The sequence below is a fragment of the Bos javanicus genome, chromosome 10 (genome assembly GCF_032452875.1).
Source record: "Bos javanicus breed banteng chromosome 10, ARS-OSU_banteng_1.0, whole genome shotgun sequence".
Taxonomy (NCBI): Eukaryota; Metazoa; Chordata; class Mammalia; order Artiodactyla; family Bovidae; genus Bos; species Bos javanicus.
Window position 1 is genome coordinate 21,831,252 of NC_083877.1, and position 20,131 is coordinate 21,851,382.

A 20,131-nucleotide genomic window follows, 5' to 3' on the forward strand; every position below is an offset into this window, starting at 1 on the left:
TTTTAGCTGGAAAAGGAAGTGGGGATACAGAGTAGAGAGAGGACTGGGAAGTCCGTCAGACTGTGGGGAGATGGGGGCTGGCGGGGAAGGACGGGGAAGGACCAGCCCAGCTGCCAGATTGTGTGTGGGGGTCACTCTGCTCAGTCCCCTCTCCTCTAGAGAGCTCAGCTCCACTTAGGGCTTCCCCTCTCTTTTCCATCCCATGGACCCAGCGCCTGGCTGGCAGCCTTGGAGGCATAGGCCCAGATGATGGCAGGAACCTCCAGGAGGGAGGTGATGCCAAGGGTGTCCGTGGCTCCCCCGGAAACGTGTGGGGTGCTGTGGTGGGCAGAGTATAGCCTGTGTTCTGTGTTTGCCCCCAGTCCAGTCTCCCGAGAGCCTGCTACCCTGGGTTTTGCCCAAACCTCCTTGCAGATTCCCCTTGGCTCCCTTCTGGCTGCTCTAACTCACATGTGCTGCTTTCGAATAAAGGAACTTGGAACCACAGAAACTGGGTCAGGCCCAATGGACAAAGCAGGGTAGGGCCAGTGAATGCAGTGTTTGCAGGTCTCTCGGGAGCCACGGGGCCTCTGGTCTCCCCTCACCAGCCTGAGCTGATGGTTCACTCAGCTGGGGCCGGGTGGGGTCCCCCAGCTGCCTCACTGGGCTGGATCCCTCAGACCCAAGGCACGTCAGAAGCACGGGACTTGCGGCCTCCACCCTGCAATTCTCCCTGCTTGCGAAGCCTCTTCCACCTCTTCCCCCTTTGTCTCTGGTCCTCCATTCCATCTCTCCCCCTTGGCTTCAGAGAGCATCTTGTGATTCCAGAATCAGGGCCAAACAATTTCCTCGTGATGGGGAAACCACAGTCCAGCCACGGGAGCCCCAGGCTCCCCCCGCTCTTCCCTCTGGCAGTCCCCCACTCCCCGTGCTCCTCTGCTGGCTCCAGCTGTGTTTTGCAGAACTCCCACTGGATAACATCTGTAATTGCCTCCAGATGTGAGCCACAAAAACACAAAGGGGCCATGAGCTCATCTTTGAGCTCCTTGCCACACGCATGGGCCCCACTGCCCCCAGACGCCCCTGACTTCTCAGGGTCCCCATCCCCTCTGGTGAGGGTGGCAGGGAGGTGGTATCCAACCCCACAGAGATGCACAGGCCATGCCAAACAGCTGTTGGCAGGAGAGGCGCAGGAGGCCAGGCGTAGGGTCAGGGTTCCTGGCTGGCAGGAAGGTGGGGTACCCCTTCTGCCAAAGCAATCACACCCGCCAGCCCTGAATAGCAGCTGGATAGAACGCCTGGCCTAGGTGGGGCCCGGGCTCTTGGAGGCAGGCCGTGGAGGGGGCCTGGGCTGGAGCCCGGGGAGGGCCGGGGAGGGCCGGGCTGAGGCAGGAAGGGAAGGAGGGAAGAATGAGCGCTGCTCCCCTTCAGCTGAGCTGACTCAGCAGCTGATTCTTCCCTCCAGGCTGCTTTGGTGGAAGGGTGGGTCCACAGCCTGGGAACCCTGTCTAGGGCATCAGTTTCTAGGGAAAGAGGAAACAAAGCCTTGTCATTCTGCTCTTCCTATCTGACCATCCTGCCTCTCCTGGGCAACTGGGGTGAGATTCTCATTTGGCCAGATAGGCTGCTCCTAACTGGCCATGCGGCAACCTTCTCCCTTCTTGACTCTTCTGTCCCTGCTGGGGAGCCCCGGGCCTGGTAGAGGCTGAGGTCCTGAGGGCTGGGGAGAAGGGCCTGCCCCGGAGCCTTAGGCTGACTGTGACGGGGGATCCCCCAGCAGCCAGCACGAGGCCTGAGGAAACAGAGGGTCTGCGGCTGGGTCACACGACAGGGTAACGCAATTTAGGAAGATTTTCCGAGTAGCCTCAGCTTGGCCACTTCCTCTTGCCTTTGTCGTCCTGGGCCTGAGGCCACGTTAGGGTACAGTAGCTTTAGCTGGCCTCTGTGGACCACTCCCCTGCCCACCAAAAGCATGCCCGCCTCCCCCCCAGCTCTGGAGCCTGCATCCCTTTTGTCCACTGAGAATAAACATATTCCTTTATAAAAAATACCAAAACCCCGCCTCACGGAAAACACTGCAGGCCCCCCCCTGCTTTCCATTCCCCTCGCAGCCACATCCCAGGCACACAAACTGCAGCCACACAAAGAATGTGAAACACGGTTTATTCTTCGTGGAAAGGTTGAACAAGGTCAAAAATGTCCTTAGAGGGCAATGACCCAGCCCCGCCCTGCAGGTTCCTGGGGTCGGATGCCTCTGCCCCCCACCCCCACCCCACCCCATGCCCCTTGTTAACAAAAAGGAACGATTTGAAGGGAATTCATATATAATAATTATAATAAAAATATACATTAAACAAAACAAAAACCCCAAACAAGACAACTTTAGCCGAACTGCCAGCACCGTTCACCCCATTTCTCCCACCCCCCTGCCCCCCCACCCCTGACATCCCTTTCCTCTCACTGCCCCACAGGGCCTCTCATGCTCCCGAGTCTCTGGTACCATGGCCACCCTCGGTGGCCGAAGGAGACTTCAAACAGGTGGGCTGGGTGGGAGTGGGGCAGGGCACCTGTAGGAAGGGCCGAGTGGCGGGGGGCATCGGAAAGCGAGGGGCTAACCTGACGGAGACGCGCAGGCAGGTGCCCTTTTGCAGAAGATGGCTGAGGCAGGCTGATCCTCGGCTCCCTAACGAGGTGGCTGCTCTCATAAAAAGTCCCAAGTCGCCGATCCCCGACGGGCACCCTCTCTGCCCCTTTCTCTGGCTGCCTGCCTTGCCCTCCATGCTGTCTGATTGAAGCCAGGGCACCCAAACAGAAGCAGGTGTGCCTCTCTCGAGCCCTTCCTGAGAGCTCCAATGAAAAGTGCCCTCTCCCGGGTACCACAGCCCACCCTGTGGCGGCCCTGCCTGGCCCTCAGCCATCCACTCCTGCTGCGCCTCCCTGGTTCGCCTTTTGGTCCTGCCCTGTCCCCTCTGACTACTCTGCCCCTGGGTCCCTACTCCAGCTGCCTGCATTATGAGCGAGGTTCTTTCTCTGTGGCCCCCAGGCTTACCCCCTGGGGCTCGTGGGCCCCACCCCGGTGGCTGCACCCCTAGTCTAAGCTCTTCCAACCTTGACATCCCCATCCGAGGCTAAGGTAGGGAGGGTAGGGCTGTCAAGGGTTTCTGCAGCCCCAGTTTAGTCCTAATGGCTCAGGCTCCTTCTGTGGAAGTTCTCAGGGGCTGGTGGGGCAGAGGCAGATGTTTGAGGAGAGGACTGGCCCTCGCTTAGCTTTCCTCCCAAGGTCTTAGGGTGGCTGTGTAACCCACACTCTCTCACTCAGGGTCACCTCCCACCACAATAGGATTAGATTTCTTTTAGCCAGAGAGAGTGGTGGGAGGCTGCCAACTGGGTACACCTAGGGGATTGCGGGGCTGAAGTGCCCAGAGCCTCCTGAGGTCAGAGTTCAGAGGTTAAAGGTATGTCAGGGAATGGAAAAGGAGCAGATGACCCCATGTGACCTTTACCAGCGAGGTCTGAGGGTCCTGCCTTCAAGTGCAGAGCCCAGACATTCAGATGGGGCTGAACACACACCAAGCCATGGGGGCCCCTGAGGGGCAGGGTCTGGGAGGGCGGCCCCTGCTCAGCCCCTGGGGGGACCCATCTAGGGAAGAAGCAATGCCAGCGTGGAGGGTGGGGGAGGCCAGTCATGGGACAGAGAAAAAGGGACAGGGGGAGGGCTGGGGATGGGGCTGGGGCCGGGCCGGAGCAGCCCACCCACCACCACCTGCTGCCACTGGCCTTCAGAGGCAAAGTCCTCGTGGTAGGAGTGGGCGGGCGGCAGTGGGGGTCAGACCTTGTCCAGCAGGGAGCGCTGGCAATAGAGCAGTCGCTTGGGGGTCCCGTGACGTCTGAAGAAGAAGACGGCGAGGCCCACCGCCAGCACCAGGAGCAGCAGCAGCACGGGGAGCACCACGGCGGCCGCGCTCACTGCCCCGCTGCCTTCCTCGTCCACCTCGATGATGATCACCTCCGTCTCCTCCTCAGTCCCCTCATCCGGCTGGCCCCCCGATGATGGGCAGCCCATCCAGTCCCGCAGGGCTGACTTGGGGTAGCCCGGCTCAACCTTCAGCTTCTGGTTGTTGAATTTCCAGTACTTGTTCCCCTTGTAGAAGTAAGTGAAGACTGCAGGGTCAGCAAGAGGGTGGCATGGAAGCCGCGAGGTGGACGCGGTGTCCGGAGAAGAGCCAAAGAGAGAAGCAGAGCGGAAGAAAACTGTTAAGTGTGCAAGCTCGCTGAGTTCATCTCCTCATCTTTCTGAGCGCCCGTCTCCTCAGCTGTGAAGCCGGGTAACTATAGCACCAGGCTGAGAGAGCACCGCAGATCGAAGAGTCTGAAGTGCAGGAAGCACTTAGGGCCTGGCACAGGGCTCCCCGGTTCTCAGCACATCCATTTTCTACCCGACACTCTCGGTCTTTTGTCCTGTTCTTAACTCCCTGTTCCTGTCCTCCCTTCACTGACACCTCCCGTACCCCTCTCACCTTCGTCACTGCCCATGAATGACCCTCTGGGAGACTCAGGGATTCCTTCCCAGACCTTGATGTTTTTGGGGTATTCGCTTTCCACTATCCTGAGCTCCTCGTTGAAACGGTAGTACCTAGAGGAGAGGTGGGGAAAGGAAGCGGCTTGACACTGGGCACATCCTCCAAGGGGAGTGACCTGGGACTGAATTCACCAGTGAGCAAAGGGTGGGGGACAGGGGTTTTGACTAATGAGGGCCTGCAGCTGAAAGCAGCGGAAGCTGGGGGTGGAAGGGAGGGCCCAAGCTGCAAGGAGCCACCAGCAGCCCTTAATGACAGTGCCTGGCAGCTGGGGCGGAGGCATGGTGCTGGGGGCAGAAGGCGTCAAATGACCAGGTCTAAAATGATGGTGACCGGGTCATATCCCACTCACTCAGCACCCGATGGAGGCTGCCTGTTGCTAGGCAACAGCAGAGGCTCAGCCAGTGCCTTCTTCAGGGAGACATCTCGGGGGGCAAGTGGGTCTTCCACTAGAATTGAGGGAATCTGGTGGGTGGTCTATGGAGGAAGGCGAAGTCTTACTTGTTTCCTCGGAAGAAATAGGTCTTTCCATTGGGCATCCAGAAGAGAGCAGCATCAATCCTGTCAGTAGGCAGTCCTCGGCCCAGCTCCTTAATGTGCTTGGGGTAGCCAGGCTCCAGGGAAGCTTCGTCAAACACCCAGTGCTTGTCTCCTGGGGCGGGGAGGGGAGGGCAGGATCTCATTCCACCTGGGGTCTTTGGAGGAGCGAAGTGGAACGTGCTCCTCCAGGGAGCCCCGCCCACACCCAAAGACTATGGCAGAATGTCTGGTTACCTTTGAAGAAGACAAACTTGCCATCCTTCCTCTCATAGGCAGTGTTGATGGATGCGGGCAGGCCCCGCCAGAACTGGCCGATGGGCATGGGGTATCCGTCCATCACCTGGTTTTTCCTTACGCGCCAGAACCAACGCTCCTGGGAGGCAGTTCATTCAGTCTTTAGCTTTGTCCTCCAGCTCAGTCCCCAAAGCTCCCCCACTGCCTCAGTTTTATAGGTTGACTTCCCTGGTGGCTCAGATGGTAAAGCGTCTGCCTACAATGTGGGACACCCAGGTTCAATCCCTGGGTTGGGAAGATCTCCTGGAGAAGGCAATGGCAACCCACTCCAGTATTCTTGCCTGGAAAATCCCAAGGATGGAGGAACCTGGTGGGTTACAGTCCACGGGGTTGCAAAGAGTTGGACACGACTAAGCGACTTCACTTTCACCATGTTTTGTCCTCCAGCTTTGGTGTCCACCCTGCCACCCGGTCACAGAGCCCTTTTGTCCCCCACACCAGCCCACTTCTTCCTCTTACCTTGAAGACAAACATCTCCCCTCGAAGCATGGCCACGGTGTCAAAGTTCCCATCACAGATGTTGGGCCCGTAGGTGGGATTTTTGGGCTTATCGGGGACGGAAGGCCTGGAGGTGGTCCTGGGTTGAGGGGGCATCTTAGTGGGGGATCCTGACTTACTCCCTGGAACATGAGGGGCACTTCAGACTTTGGCAGAGAAGGAGGAAAGGACAGACACATGGGCAGAAAACACCTTGTGGGGAGACTGAAGCAATCAGCTGGGAAAGGACAGAAAGGGTGGGGTCAAAAGTGGGGGCGATGGAGGTGGAGTCATGGGGTGGGGGTGGGGGAACAAGAAGACTGTAGGGCATGAGGGAGGGGGAAATGCCCAGGCCAGAGAAAGCTGGAGGAGACAAGCAGCAGAGAGAAAGGAGCAGATGTGGGCATAGGTTAGTTACCATAAAGTTGCTGGATGCCCCGGCGGTCGTCATCAGGCAGCACGAAGTTCTCTGTGTCCATCCACTGGTAAAAGGGTGCCATGATGGCCGAGGGATCGTTGGAATGCTCAAGGCCCAGGGCATGGCCCAGCTCGTGCACAGCCACCAGAAAGATGTCATTCCCTGGAGGGACGGGACTGGTTATGATGGCAGCCTGGGTCCCTCCCCTCAGACTTGCGCTTCCCCATCAGAAGTTTCACAGTGAAGCCTGCCTGCCAAATTTTCTACCCGAAGTGACCAAATCCTGAGTTCCAGCCTCATATCTGGCAAATGAGGCACAAAGCCAGTCAGCAACTCTTCTGGGTAGAGGAGAGACTGGCCGGATCCCAGTTCCAGCGAGGGTTGTGTTAAGAGAAGCTGAGGTCCTATCTGGGCCTCAGTTTCTCCCAGGAGCCAGACCCGACATTTGCCTGGAAAAGTGGCTGATGCAGATGCTTCAAAGTCTTTGACTGGGAAGTTAATTATTGGGCGAGAGAAGGGACCAGATGTAAATAGGTCAAAACAGGATTCCTGCCTTCCTTGGAAATCAGACCAGGAGATCTTTGTGGTTCCCAACAAGCCCTGTGATTGGGGGTGGGGGGGGTGTCTGAGGTTTGGGGAGGAGGCCAGAGAACCCGCATGCAACGACTCTTGACTCTTGGAGGCATGAGAGACCCAAGGCTACCTCGCTCACCATTTAGATCCTCATTCCGGACAGTCCAGGGCTCGGCAGAGTCAAAGTGGGTGTCCCCTCCAATGTTGGGGCCTGGGAAGTAGGCATGGGCCAGGAAGCCACCCTCGCCATCGAAAGGCGTGCTGTCACCATGGAAGCCCTCAGCAAAGAAGATCATGATGTCGGCCTGCTTCTCGTGGCCCTCACGGATGTAGGCATAGGGTACCTCTCGGAAGCGCAGTGGCGTGGCACTCTCCCACACTCGGAATGCCTTGCGGATGGCCTCAAATGTGGCATACTCGCCCACCTTGGGGGTGTAGTTCTGGATGCTGAGGTCCAGCCACGTGGGGAGAGGATGAGAGTGTGTTAGGGGCAAAACTCTCCTTCCCTGTACTCTCCCAGGTCTGACTGAGCCGCCCAGCCATCTTTGTCTGACCCGGCACTTCTGCCGTCTCAGGATGCCTCTGCCCCAGGAACCAAGGGCCTTCTGGCCCTGGAATATACCCTCCAGGGACTGCACCTCTCTCCAGGATGGGAGCCATTTTCCTCCCTACTCCCAAGGATGCTTTGCAGGAACAGGGGTGAGTACGGAAGGGGGCCTCTGAGTCTCTAAGCATCCCTGATAGGGAAGGGTAACGTGATGTGAGAAAGGCCGCTTGCCTGTTGGACTCACCAGAAAGTGATCTCGTTATGCTGCCATTTGAGTCCCTGGATGGCATAGCGCTTCCTTCGAACATTGGCCTTGATTTCAGCCCCAAACTTGTCTGGAACACCACAGCGGGGGCGCCTCATGGCCCTGGGGTGGGTTGGGGTGTGGGGATTGTGGTCAGGAGAGTGCATGAAAGAACAACGTTGGTCTTCAGAGTAGAGGGGGAGTGTCTGGCCTCAGGGTCCGTGTGGGGAAGAGTTAAGATCATGAGGTTCGGGTGAACAGCAGAGGGTCAGGATCATCTTGTGGGGATAAGGTACACGGGTAGGGTTAGGCATTTAAGGTGGTAACCTCTCTGCTGTGTCATGTGGGTGGGTGCTGGGCAGAATTCCTGCCAGGTTCTAGCACTTACTTCATGGTGTCTGCATCAGCCTTGCCTGTCACTCGCAGACCATAGAACCTCTGCATGGCAGCGATGGCAGCTGAGAGGGACTGGGGTGAGCGCTGTGTGTGGGTCCGCAGGTCTCCAGGGGGCAGGTAGCCATACTGCTGCAGCCAGGCCTGTGGGGAAAGGGGTGTGGCTTGGAGCATCCCCACCTGGCCCAAGGGGAGCCCCTGCCTCCTCACGGCACCTGGAACACACGCCTGGCTTGGCGTGGAAAGGGCCATGAGCTCCCAGCCTGGCTCTGGCAGTGGGTCTGGAAGAACTCCCAGGCTGGACCCAAACTCTGGCCCAGGTCCTAGAATGGCTGATCCTCTTGGAGGGGTGGGGAGCCACAGCTCCACGCTTTGGCTGTAACTCTTTTGATGGGAGCCCTGGTGGTTTAATTGAGTTCTAGGATGTCTTCTAAGAGCCGAGATCCCTTCCAGCTCTTTCCTCCTCTGTGTCAGTGTTCTTGTAAATACTGCATGTTCTACCTGAGGCTGGGGTATGTCCCATGGTAGATGGAGAAGGGAGAGGCTGAGGGGGCTCCACTTTGAGGCCTGGCATGAGGTTCTCCTGGGACAGGCATCCCTCCAGGATATACACAGCTCTGAGATCTTTTTGGAAGGAGGGCAGAAAAGAAGCTAGGGCTCAGGCTGACTGCTGAGAGAGAAAGCTGGGGTCTTTGGAGGCGGTGGGGATGTGACTAGACAAACAGCCAGGATCCTGCCACTGTCTCTACCCAGGCAGCATGAGACCGAGGACTTGGGACCTAATATCCCATTTAAGGTTCTCAAAAGAGGGAGTGAGAGATTGAGGTGGTGGTTAGCATTAGGGTTAGTATTTTATTTAGTATTTTGGTGACTGTAGTTTATTTCAGATATGATTTGAATTGTTCATAATATAAAGGGTGGCATATTGCCTTAACATAACGTTATATTTTTGGTGTTTGATTGAAAGGTATACACACTGCAAAACCCTGTTGAGGAAAAAGTCAGCCTTTATTCTAAGAACAATAGAGTGTTTTCCTAAGGTTGGAAAAGTAAAATGAGTCAAGTTATATATGGAACATAAACATGCTCAGAGCCTCAATGGGGAGATACTTCTAACCCTAACCCTAACTCTAGTCCCTGCTCCAGCTTTGCCTTCTTAAAAGAGTCCAGGGTGAGGGGCTACAGGTTCCTGGGATGGGAACTTGGAGCAGAGGTGCATCCCCTACTCCAGGTCATTAGGATGGCTCTACATGTGGCCCTTGCCTCCAGGGCCAGGCCTTAGGGATGGAGCAGTGCGCTTGCATTGGGGCTGGGGGTGATTCAGGAGCAGCTGACGGGACCTGAGCCCGCAGGGGCAAGAATTGCAACATGGTTCTGGGAAGTGATCCCCCAAGGCTGATGACGGGGAGTTAGGGATCAAGATGTAAACAACCCAGCTTTTCCTCAGCCAACAGGCCTGGCCAGAACAACCCCAGCACCACCCGCTCTGAGAGCCCCTCCTCGGGGTGGGGGAGGGGGAGCAAAGTTTAACCTCTGGGGAGCAGAGCAGGAGGCTCTTATCCCAGGCTGCTCTCTGGGGAGCTCTAAACCTGCCCTGACCTGTGCTGACTGATGCCACAGCTAGTGCCTGCAGGAGACCTGCTGTGGCCCTGTGCCCAAGTATGCAGGAAACTCCCTCTGCCCCTGGCCTCACCTGTAGGGTAGTCACACCCCTGGGCTTATGCCCTCTGTTAGGGGAGCAGCTGCTTTAACTTTGAGAAAAGATGGGAATGGCCCACTGCCGTTGGAGCCGGCAGGAAGACGGAGATCAGGCCCCGAAACCCTCAGGGGGGCAAAGCTCATAGGGCAGGATGACAGAAGGGAGGACAGCAGAGAGCTGGGGGAAACCCACATCCGGGAGCTCTGGGATAAATCCCTCTTCGTGAAGAGTCTTTCAAGCAGGCAGACAGGTCTGAATATTCACACCCACCAACCTCCACCCCATCCATATCCAGTCGAGAAAGGTGGGGACTTAGTCAAGAAAGGGACTTTCTGGAGTCGAGTGAGCCGCAAGTCCTGGAAAGGAAGTGCCCCCCATTCCTCTCCTCCTCCCAGGCCTAGGCTCTGAGCAAAGCAAGAACCACAGAGGAGACTATGAGGTCTGAACCACAGAAGAGAGGACTCTTGTGTCTGCGGCCTAGTGGGGGAAGGGCCAAGTGCCAGATTGGCCAAGGGGAGGAGAGGGCTGTCCATCCGGGAGCTGGTGCAGGACTCCGGAGGTGCTAGAAGGGAGCTGGCGGCCTGAGACCTTGGGCCACCCCAGCTCTCTCTCCCTCCAGATAGGCCCGGAGAGAGAGCAACTAGGTAGGATCAGAGAACTCAGTTGGCTGGCTTTGTCTTGAAAATTGAGAGGTGCAAGGTATTCCCCTAGGGGGAAGTCAAGGACAAGGAACCCTTTCCATTCCTGGGCCCACTTCTCTGGCCTTAGCATCCTGGAGAGGAGTTTGGGGGATCTCTGGCTCTTCTGCAGGCCCCTAGATCCCAGCCTCTGGGCCTGCTCCTCCCTCCTTCTGCCTCCCACCCCTCCAGGGCTCAGAAGCAAACGGTGGTTCTGGCATTGCGACTGCCCATGACCCACTTAATACAGAGCCAGGTCTGCCCCCCCTCCTCTAGGGGACCTAGTGGGGCAGGGGAGGGAAGGAAGGCAGGGCTGGTGAAGTTGGCAGCGGGAAGCCCCCCAGATGCCCAGGCTCCTTTTGTTAGGAGCTCTCCTCTTTAGGCCTCTGATGAAGACTCCAGGCCTGGAAACAGGGTGCCTCCTCCTGGACCAAGTCAGGCTTAGCCCGGGCAGATTTTCACTCTCCCTGGTCGCCCCCCTTCCGAGGGCCACACTTCTGTCAGCCTCAGATCCCTTCAGGACAGAGAGAGTGTGTTCTTTCTGGAGAGGTTTCCTCCGGGGGTGGGACCAGGGCCGGGACCAGGAGGGAGGAAGCCAAGTCCAGATCCCCTCCCCCTGCTCAGGGGCCCTTCCCTGCCCCTCCCGACCGCACCCAGGCCCTGGCCGAGCTGAGTGGGCTGGGATGGCCCAAAATAAGAAACTGATCAAATCCGTCTCCCACCTTCACCCCAAAATAAAAGAGAGAGGAAAAACTTCCTCAGACAACTCCCACGCGGCTTCCGGTGGGCCCGGTGGGCCAGCTTCGGGGAGGAGAGGCGGGGGGCAACCGAGTCAGCGAAGACCTGTGCGGGCACCCTGGACCAGGCCCTCACCCCGCTCCCCGTACAACGCCCCCAAGTCTCCGTGCAATTAACACAAAAAAGCAATTAACCAAAACGCCTAAAGGCGCCGAAGGGGGAGCGGGGTGAGGCGGCGGCGGCCGGGTCGAGCCCCCAGCTCACAAGGAGAGCTTTGTGTGTCCGGAAACGCGGGCCAAGGCGCCAGCGCCGTGACCCTCGACGCCAGGGCTGCGGGCCGGGACGCTGAAGGACCTCTCGGGGAGGCGGGGGTGGGTTGGGGGCCGGGGCCGCTCCGCCGTCCACCCCCGACCGCACCTGGCAGCCGATGTGTCCGAAGAGGGTCGGGACTGCCCGGGAGGCGGCGGCGGAGGGCGCAGCGTGGGGGGCCCGGGCCGCGATCCCCTGAGCCTCGCGGCCGGCCGAGCGCCTGCGAGCTGGAAAGTTGAAGGAACAACAAACTAGCACAGGACAAGAAACCAGGACAGCGCGGGCTCTCAGCAGAGTCCAGATATTTATCAGGCTCCCGACCCGTTCCAGAACTGAGCTTAGAGCCCAGGGGAGCTGGGGAGGGGTCGGGAGGGGGCTCCGGCTGGAAAGCTCTTCCAAGGAAAGGAACGGGACAGAAAGTCGGCAGCGCGCAGTGAGTGGGGTAGTGGGTGGTTGGAGGAGGCAAAGTCGATGGACTTGAAAGTTTGGAGATGAGGACGGAAAGGAGAGGAAGTGGAGAGGAAGGGGGAACCTGCAGGCCGGAGGAGCCGGCATCCCGAGCGCTCGCCCCTCCGATCCGGGGCTGCTCTCTCGGAGACCCCCGGGCTCGCCTCCCCCGGCGCGACTCCGGACAGGGCCGGAGGAGCTCACTTACTTCGGGGCTGAAGCTGCTCTGGGCAGAGCTGAGGGAGGCGAGCGCGGAGGCGAGCGTGAGCACGGGGAGCAGCAGACTGCAGGCGGGTCGTGGGGCGGGAGACATGGTCCGCGACTGTCCGGGCAGCCGGGCCAAGCGGGCTCCGCGGCCGGGCCCAAGCCCTGGGGTCGCGCCGCCACTCCCTCGGGGCGCCTTTGTCTTCCGTAGGCACTGAATCTGGATTCCCAGAGCGCTGTCCACGTGGAGATGAGGGGATCGGTCTTGAAGGCGCCTGTTTGCTCGTCCCCTCTTTCCCGTTTTTTGATCTTTCTTCTGCTTAGTCGGCGAACTGGATTGCGAGCCCTCTCTTGCTCTCTTCTCTGGTCCCTCCCTTCCACAGCCTCCCTCCGCCCCCGCCCCTATGCCCTCCTTTCCCAGTGCGGACGTGGTTGTTTCAGCCTGAATCCAATTACAGCCAAAAGTCGGGTTAAAAAAAAAAAAAAAAAACTCCTAAGTTGCCTTTCTGTGGTGGAGGCTGCCATCTGCAGGGGTTGAGGCCTAGAGCGGGGGGCTTGGGGGCACTCGGGACGGGATGTGGGACACTTTTTCCTTCTAAGCATATTTTGGGTGGCTTGATTCCTCTGCTTTCAGCATTTGTCTCACTTCCGTGGGAAGTGCTAGGCTCAGTGGTGGGGCAAACAAGGAGCTGGGTCTGGGATGGTGGTGGTGGGGTCTTCCATGTTCAAGAGACCTGGTTTGGGGGTTTTGTCTGCTGGGACCTGTGGCTTGACCATATCGAATTTTTTGTCCCTTATTCTTGACAACCACCTGTCCCTCCCCTGCAGGGCGTCGTGGGGGGGAATGCAACAATAACAAAATGCAACTACCCACTGACAAATCCCACCACATTGGATCTGGAGGTCCTGTTTGTACAAAGACACATGTGCTCCCTTTATTATTGTCCTTTGTGATCTTAAACTATTGCCCCTTAAACTACAGCGGGAAAGGAGTGCAAGGCCATGGCATCTGAGGAAAGACAAATGAAGTTTGGTAAGACTGCAGAAAAGAGGGGCTGGGAGTCAGGACTATGGGGGTTCCACCTCTACACTGGAAAAGGAGACGGTCCCTTAGAGAGCATACCCTCCTCCTTCAAGGGTGGCCTAGACTCTGAGAACAAAAGATGGAGGTATGCAGAGAAGGGGGCTGGGCCGGCCAGAGCAGGCAGTGGGAAAGGGAGACAGATAAGAGGTTGAGGGCTAGATCTGGAAAAGCAACACAACAGAAGCAGGAAAAGTGTGGGAGACAGAAAAGTCGACCATCAGCAAAATCTAAGATCCAAGAATTGCACTGGTCAGCCAGAGAGGAAGGAGGTAGTGGGGGGTGGGGGTGGAGAAGAGGGGAGGGAAAACAAGGGAAGGAATAAAGGAGGCTGGACATAAATTATTTCAGGTAGAAAGTTCCATAAATCCTAGAGATCCAGGAACTATCACATTTTGCGGCGGGAAAATGGAAAAGTCCAGTACTCTGTACTGTCCTTTTTCTCTCAGAAATCCATGGGAGCCATGACCAATAAAATGAAAGGTTTCCTGGGGCCTGTGCAGCTAAGGGACTTATGGAAGTACATGCTGGCTACTAGGTGCCCATTACACAGTGACTGTTTGGGCACTGAGCACCTCAGGGCTCCCCTACACAAATGGGACTCGGGAAATCTGGACCAACCAACCTCTGGAATTCAGTCAGAACCACAGAAACCTCAGGATCCAACTCTTCAGCAGAACGTGCAACACCCAAGTTGGCTCTTCCCATGTCCGCCTTCCCAGTGGGAGTATCTTCTAGGGCCATCTATCTGAAGTGTAGGAAAACTGATACTATTTTCTTGCCAAAAAGTAGATCTCAGCTAGAAAGCTTTTCATAAAAATATTTATTAAATGCATTACTGCATGTGGCCTCAATTGTGTATGGGCTGTTAAAGGCTTGAGTGCCTGGCTAAAACCAGGAAAACTGTTGCCCCCTTTTTCATGTTTGTAGAGCAGCTACTACTGCTCATAGTTGGGCCAGTATGGCTTGTAAAAGAGGGAGTAAATACTCCAGAGCAAGATTCTGCTGAACTGGAATGGAGCTGGGGGTGAGGGGGCTGAGTCAACCTTTCCAGGCAGTGGTTTTATAGCCCGTTCTTCTTGGTGTCCACCCTTTTGCCCTGATGGGGAACATAAGGCTTTCTTCTGGCAGGAAAGACACATCCAGGTACTAGAAAAGAAAGCCAGAGACAGGCTTGGGAAGGGAGACAGGAGTTGCTTTTTTTATTGACTTGGTCCTGGGTTTTGTAGTAGAACCCCTTTGGGTTTAAGAGCATTCTGCTGCTTCCTTTTTTCTTCCTGCAACTTCTCCTGCTGTCTGAGCTGCCATGCCTGTAATCCAGCATCCATTTCCTGTGACAGCAGTACAACTCGTCTCTGAAACAGACAGGAAAACAGTGTGGATAACATCTGGGGCTTGAGCTCTGCACCATATATCCTTTCATTCACAGATCAAAGTCAGGTTTCGGCTGGAAAGTGACACCACTGACTGGGGAAGGGGTGGAACCAGGTCCTGGGCTGGCAAGCAGGAGGAAGGAAGCAAAGTGGGTGTCTATCATTGGTTCCTGCCTTAGGAGTGCCCCAGTCTATTCTCCCTTCTCACAGTACTGTTAAAACCTTCAGTGCATAAAACCTCCAAGTGAGGGGTACGTGTCAGCTTAGGTGCCAACTCAGGACAAAGTACAATTTAAATGTTCTCCAGCCAGTTACAGTTTGTCCTGGCTGGAGATCTAGCTACTCACCGCAAACTTTTCCCTTTGGGCTTTTCTTCGAAGCTGGCCTTTCATTGGAGGAGCAGGGCGGCCATCTGCAGATAGAAGTGAAAGGAAAGGCAAGTGTTAGAGCCTACAGTACCCTGGCCAAGTGGCTGTGACAGCAAAAGAGGGAAGAACCAATCTCAAGCTCCTCTCTTCTATTTCATACCCACTGTAGCTTCATTCCCCTAGAACACTTCCTTCATCTTCAATGGTGAAGTATGCCAGAACCACCGAGAATAAGCTCTAAGGCATGTTCCTACTCTACTTACCCATCATTAGCCTAGAATTCAAGGTCCTTTGTGATGCTGAATCTCCTGTTTTATCTTCAGATACACTCCACTCAAGCAATTGGATTACTGTTCTACTCACCACTGAGTCCTTGCTGAATTCTATCTCACTCCATAATGAAATATCCTCTTTTCCTTTCCTTTCAGCCAAATTCTCATTCTTAGGCCTAACCCCAGCCCTACTTGTCCCAGAAACCCTTCTCTAACCTCTTCAACTCTGTCACTCTCTTCTGAAAGAAATGCATCTCCATCATTTAATATTTGTCTATTTGGGGACATTTAAGGACTATATGCAGGTCAGGAAGCAACAGTTAGAACTGGACATGGAACAACAGACTGGTTCCAAATAGGAAAAGGAGTACGTCAAGGCTGTATATTGTCACCCTGCTTATTTAACTTATATGCAGAGTACATTATGAGAAACGCTGGGCTGGAAGAAGCACAAGCTGGAATCAAGATTGCAGAGAGAAATATCAATAACCTCAGATATGCAGATGACACCACCCTTATGGCAGAAAGTGAAGAGGAACTAAAAAGCCTCTTGATGAAAGAGAAAGAGGAGAGTGAAAAAATTGGGCTTAAAGCTCAACGTTCAGAAAACTAAGATCATGGCATCTGGTCCCATCACTTTATGGGAAATAGATGGGGAAACAGTGGAAACAGTGTCAGACTTTATTTTTTTGGGCTCCAAAATCACTGCAGGTGGTGACTGCAGCCATGAAATTAAAAGACGCTTACTCCTTGGAGGAAAGTTATGACCAATCTAGATAGCATATTCAAAAGCAGAGACATTACTTTGCCAACAAAGGTCCATCTAGTCAAGGCTATGGTTTTCCCAGTGGTCATGTACGGATGTGAGAGTTGGACTATGAAGAAAGCTGAGTGCCGAAGAATTGATGCTTTTGAACTGTGGTGTTGGAGGAGACTCTTGAGAGTCCCTTGGACTGCAAGGAGATCCAACCAGTCCATTCTAAAGGAGATCAGTCCTGGGTGTTCATTGGAAGGACTGATGTTGAAGCTGAAATTCCAATACTTTGGCCACCTCATGTGAAGAGTTGACTCATTGGAAAAGACTCTGATGCTGGGAGGGATTGGGGGCAGGAGAAGGGGATGACAGAGGATGAGATGGCTAGATGGCATCACTGACTCAATGGGCATGAGTCTGAGTGAACTCCGGGAGTTGGTGATGGACAGGGAGGCCTGGTGTGCTGCGATTCATGGGGTCGCAAAGCGTCGGACACAACTGAGCGACTGAACTGAACTGAACTGAAGGGCTTCCCTGTAGCTCAGACAGTACAGAATTTGTCTGCAATGCAGGAGACCTAGGTTTGATCCCTGGCTCAGGAAGATCCCCTGGAGAAAGGAATGGCAATCCACTCCAGTATCCTTGCCTGAGAATCCCATGGACAGAGGAACCTACTACTTGGGGACATTTACTGTACTACTGATTATTTTTAGTCTTATTTATCTATCTCAAATGCTTCTGGAAAGGGGCAGAGCATTGAAATATTAATTAATCTTTAAAATATCATGCTTTGTTTTACCAGCTCAGACTTTAAGTTCCTTAAGATCAAGGACTATATCCCTTACTTTCACTGTAATATAGTGTAGGCACATAATAAACATCTCATAACCATTTGCTGGAAAAAAGAAAAATGCAATATCTTCATCTCAAGTAGTTTATAATGGAGAATAAAGGGATACTTTCTACAAAGAGAGTGAAAATGCTGCCAAAGTTCAAAGGCAAGACAAATAAGAGATATTATTCATCAAGAAAGGGAACCAATACTGTGTACATCAGGTGTTTGACATTGGATGTTTTATTTTCTCCTTACAAGAACCACCTGAGATAGGTATCCTTTTACAGAAGTGGAAACCGAGATACAATTAAGTAACTTGTCCAAGACCATAAAGTTACCAAGTAGAGAAGCAAGCCTGGATTAAGAATCAATTGTAGGACTTTCCTGGTGGTCCAGTGGTTAAGAATCCTATTTCCAATGCAGGGGACACGCTGTGGGGCAACTAAGCCTGTGCTGTGCCACAACAGGAGCTAAGATCCCACGTGTCTTGAGGCCAAAAAACAAAAACAAAAAAACCGCCAAGACATAAAAAAACAGAAACAGTATTGTAACAAATTCAATAAAGACTTTAAAAATGGTCCGCATTAAAAAAATCAATTCCAGAGTCCTTCCAATATCTCAAGAAATCCTAGACTTCCTACAGTAAATAACAAGTAGAAAAAATCACCATCCTCCGCAGCCACCACATATCTGATTAACCCTGATTAACCCACCACATATCTGATTATATAGGTTTATATCCCTATAAATGGCAACCCTCTTCAGGACTCTTGCCTGGAGAATTCTAAGGACAGAGGAGCCTGGCGGACTAGAGTCCATGGGATCGCAAAGAGTGAGACAAGACTGTGCAACTGACTTTCACTATTTCTTTTTCATACTCCTATAAACTATACTCTGTGCTGTTGAAGGGGGCCTGCCTGGTCTCTGCCCAGTTCTAGTCTTGGCTTTGCTATTACCTAGCTGTGTGCTCCCAGGCAATTTTCCCACCTCTGAACTGAAGTTCCAATGGAGTGGGGAATGGCTTCAGCTTTTCTAAGGTCCTTCTTTTTTAGGGCGTTTTTTTTTTAAAGGAAGAAACTTTTTCCAAAGGGAACCCACCATGCTCTGCCCTCACTCTTCTAAGCCTCTCTCAGAGGATCATTTAGGCAGCCTTTCAAAGAGCTCTCCCTGCATTTGGTAACAAACTCTCAACAATGTACTCCCCACACAGAAGGGCAGTTCTTTCTAACTTTCTAAAAATTTTTATTATTTACTTGGCTGTACCAGGTCTTAGTTGTGGGTGGCCTGCGGCATCTTTAGCTGCTGCAGGCAAACTCTCAGTTGTGGCAGGTGGGATTTAGCTCCCCGATCAGATCGAACCCAGGCTCCCTGCATTGGGAGCACGGAGTCCTCACCACTGAACCACCAATGAAGTCCCCTTCCTAACTTCGAAAAATTCACGTCCCTCTTTGACAACACAAAGTCTTGTCTCTCCCCGGTGACCCCCTAAATGAGAATTATTTTCTGCTTATCCCCACAAGCCGAGAGGTTCCGTCCAACTTTTCTTTCCACAGGTGTAGTTTAATTCACAAAGTAAACAGCAGGGCTTCTTCCCTTCCAACTCCAAACATAAAGTTCATTAAGCTGTCCGTTCAGACACACCTCCACTTTGACACTCCTTCCCCCCACTCCCAGCTCCGCTACGTCGAGGGGCGTTCCCTCAGGGTGAAAATCTCCGAAGTGGAGTTAACTGTCAGATCAGCGCTCACCCGCGTACGACCAGTCTGGGAGCTCCGTAAGGGGCCCGTAGCCGGAGGGGTTGGCAGCAAGGCCCTGCCTGGATGGAGAAAAACAGTTCGGTGAGGATTCAGGCCAACTTCTGGCCCCCCAGTTTCTTCCCGACGGGCACTCACCGGAGTCGCCACTGGCTGCCTGCCCGAGCCGCGGAGCCGCAGTGCAGTCTCCGGACACCTGCTGGGAAAACGGGGCAGAGCTGGGAGAGAGGCCGCGCAGCCAGCCCAGGGATCTGCGGCCCATCCCCACCCCGGGAAACTCCGGAGCCCACCGACCTCACACACACTTACTAGAGAGCAGCATACCCAAAGCGGCCATGCTGAGGCGCAGGAGCCGGAAGTGGGCGTGGCCTCGTTGGCCACGCGCGAAGCTGCGCGGGAAGCAGGAAGTTGCCATCTTGAATCTGGTATTCAAACACGGGCCCCGCCATCTTGGCTCATCGTACGGAAAAGAGGGGCAAAATTGCTTCCAGGGTGTTTTGGAGGAGAGCGGTTGTTCTGAGTATGTGTTCATAGTGTTGGGTACAACTTTGTGGAAGTCGCGTCCTCTCAGACGAAACCGTTCTGAACTGTCTCCCCACAGCCTTCTGTCTCCTTGCCGCGGCCACTAGTCCTTTGAAATTTATCTCAGTTGAGTAACGTCCACGTGACCATGAGGTCTTCTAGCATCTGTCTTCTAGCATCACTGTAACATGTTTTCCTTAGCCAGAGTGAAATCTACAGTGAATCAAAATTAGGGTTTCAGTTCTCACTCATTTATCAAAGTTGAAGAGCATGTGAGGAGCACTGTAGTCAGTGTGGAGAGCAAAGCAAAGGTCCCTCTGCTCCAAGTCTAGAGAAAGAGGACAGTAATCATACACATTACAGTAATATTACAGCTCAGATGAGTACTGGGAAGGGAAGTAGGTGTTGCTTGTAAGCATATGAAAACTTGATCTGGAGTATAGTGTCAAAGAAGGCTTTCTTGAGGAAGCCGAATTGGCGCTAAGCTCTGATTACATTTTTATAAAGCTACCACCACACATTGTGTAATATCCATGCGAAAGCCTTGTGAGGCAGGTACTAGTAAGTGGCAAACCCAGATCCCGTGGCTTCTTTCTTTTTTTATTTTAAATCACTTACAGACATACTTTTATTGTGCTTTGCAAGTACTGCATTTTTTACAAATTGAAGGTTTGTAGCAACGTTGCATAGAACGTCTTATCAGTGCCAGGTTTTTCAAAGAGCATTCATTCACTTTGTGCCTTTGTGTCATGTTTTGGTAATTCTTGAAGTATTTCAAGCTTTGGTATTATTGTTAAGGTGAACTGTGATCAGTGATCTTTAATGTTACTCTTGTAATTTGTTTTGACATTTTTTAGCACTTTTTCAATTAGTGTTTTTTTTTTTTTTAAGACATAATGATAGGGAGAGAGTGATGGACAGAGAAGCCTTAAGTGCTGTAGTTCATGGAGTTGCAACAAGTCGGACACGACTGAACAATAACAACAAATGCTGCTGCTGCTGCTAAGTCGTTTCAGTCGTGTCCGACTCTGTGCGACCCCATAGACGGCAGCCCAC

The 20,131-nt window shown here is 53.9% G+C and overlaps 3 protein-coding genes across 8 annotated transcripts in view; 1 reads left to right on the top strand and 2 right to left on the bottom strand.

The window, feature by feature from the left end:
• Positions 1 to 7,626, top strand: part of RBM23 (RNA binding motif protein 23) — a 48,232-nt gene extending 40,606 nt beyond the window's left edge. Inside the window, exon 14 of the mRNA XM_061430470.1 lies at positions 7,379 to 7,626. Within this exon, the coding sequence (XP_061286454.1) occupies positions 7,379 to 7,581 (203 nt within the window). The 3' untranslated portion in view covers positions 7,582 to 7,626. The remainder of the gene's footprint in view (positions 1 to 7,378) is intronic.
• MMP14 (matrix metallopeptidase 14) lies at positions 2,126 to 12,501 on the bottom strand. Its single transcript, XM_061430484.1, has 10 exons — positions 12,121 to 12,501; positions 8,038 to 8,186; positions 7,650 to 7,772; positions 6,998 to 7,305; positions 6,286 to 6,447; positions 5,850 to 6,010; positions 5,331 to 5,469; positions 5,058 to 5,208; positions 4,497 to 4,612; positions 2,126 to 4,140 (listed from the first exon to the last, which is right to left on the bottom strand). The coding sequence occupies exons 1-10, from the start codon at positions 12,223 to 12,225 to the stop codon at positions 3,806 to 3,808; spliced, it is 1,749 nt and encodes a 582-aa protein (XP_061286468.1). The 5' UTR covers positions 12,226 to 12,501; the 3' UTR covers positions 2,126 to 3,805.
• Positions 12,502 to 14,371: 1,870 nt separating this feature from the next.
• MRPL52 (mitochondrial ribosomal protein L52) lies at positions 14,372 to 19,168 on the bottom strand. 6 transcript variants are annotated; one of them, XM_061430493.1, is made up of 5 exons: positions 18,863 to 18,965; positions 18,692 to 18,752; positions 18,548 to 18,615; positions 14,918 to 14,982; positions 14,372 to 14,552 (listed from the first exon to the last, which is right to left on the bottom strand). In XM_061430493.1, exons 1-5 carry the CDS (start codon positions 18,888 to 18,890, stop codon positions 14,400 to 14,402), a joined length of 375 nt encoding a protein of 124 aa, XP_061286477.1. In that variant the 5' UTR covers positions 18,891 to 18,965; the 3' UTR covers positions 14,372 to 14,399. The 6 variants fall into 6 exon arrangements, with proteins under 6 accessions (XP_061286477.1, XP_061286478.1, XP_061286480.1 ...); XM_061430494.1 differs by having other exon boundaries at positions 18,692 to 18,749; positions 18,863 to 18,913; XM_061430496.1 differs by having other exon boundaries at positions 18,692 to 18,749; positions 18,878 to 18,910.
• Between the last annotated feature and the right edge of the window lie 963 nt (positions 19,169 to 20,131).

Excerpts from the sequence above, each read along its gene's own strand:
- MMP14 (XM_061430484.1), bottom strand. The coding sequence starts at position 12,225 with ATGTCTCCCGCCCCACGACCCGCCTGCAGTCTGCTGCTCCCCGTGCTC. Across the intron at positions 6,448-6,997 it reads CCGGAATGAGGATCTAAATG|GGAATGACATCTTTCTGGTG; the intron begins GTGAGCGAGGTA and ends CCGTCCCTCCAG. Across the intron at positions 6,011-6,285 it reads GGGCATCCAGCAACTTTATG|GGAGTAAGTCAGGATCCCCC; the intron begins GTAACTAACCTA and ends CTCATGTTCCAG.
- MRPL52 (XM_061430498.1), bottom strand. The coding sequence starts at position 19,085 with ATGAACACATACTCAGAACAACCGCTCTCCTCCAAAACACCCTGGAAG. Across the intron at positions 18,753-18,862 it reads TTTGGGTATGCTGCTCTCTA|CAGGTGTCCGGAGACTGCAC; the intron begins GTAAGTGTGTGT and ends CCGTTTTCCCAG. Across the intron at positions 18,616-18,691 it reads GGCAGCCAGTGGCGACTCCG|GCAGGGCCTTGCTGCCAACC; the intron begins GTGAGTGCCCGT and ends TTCTCCATCCAG.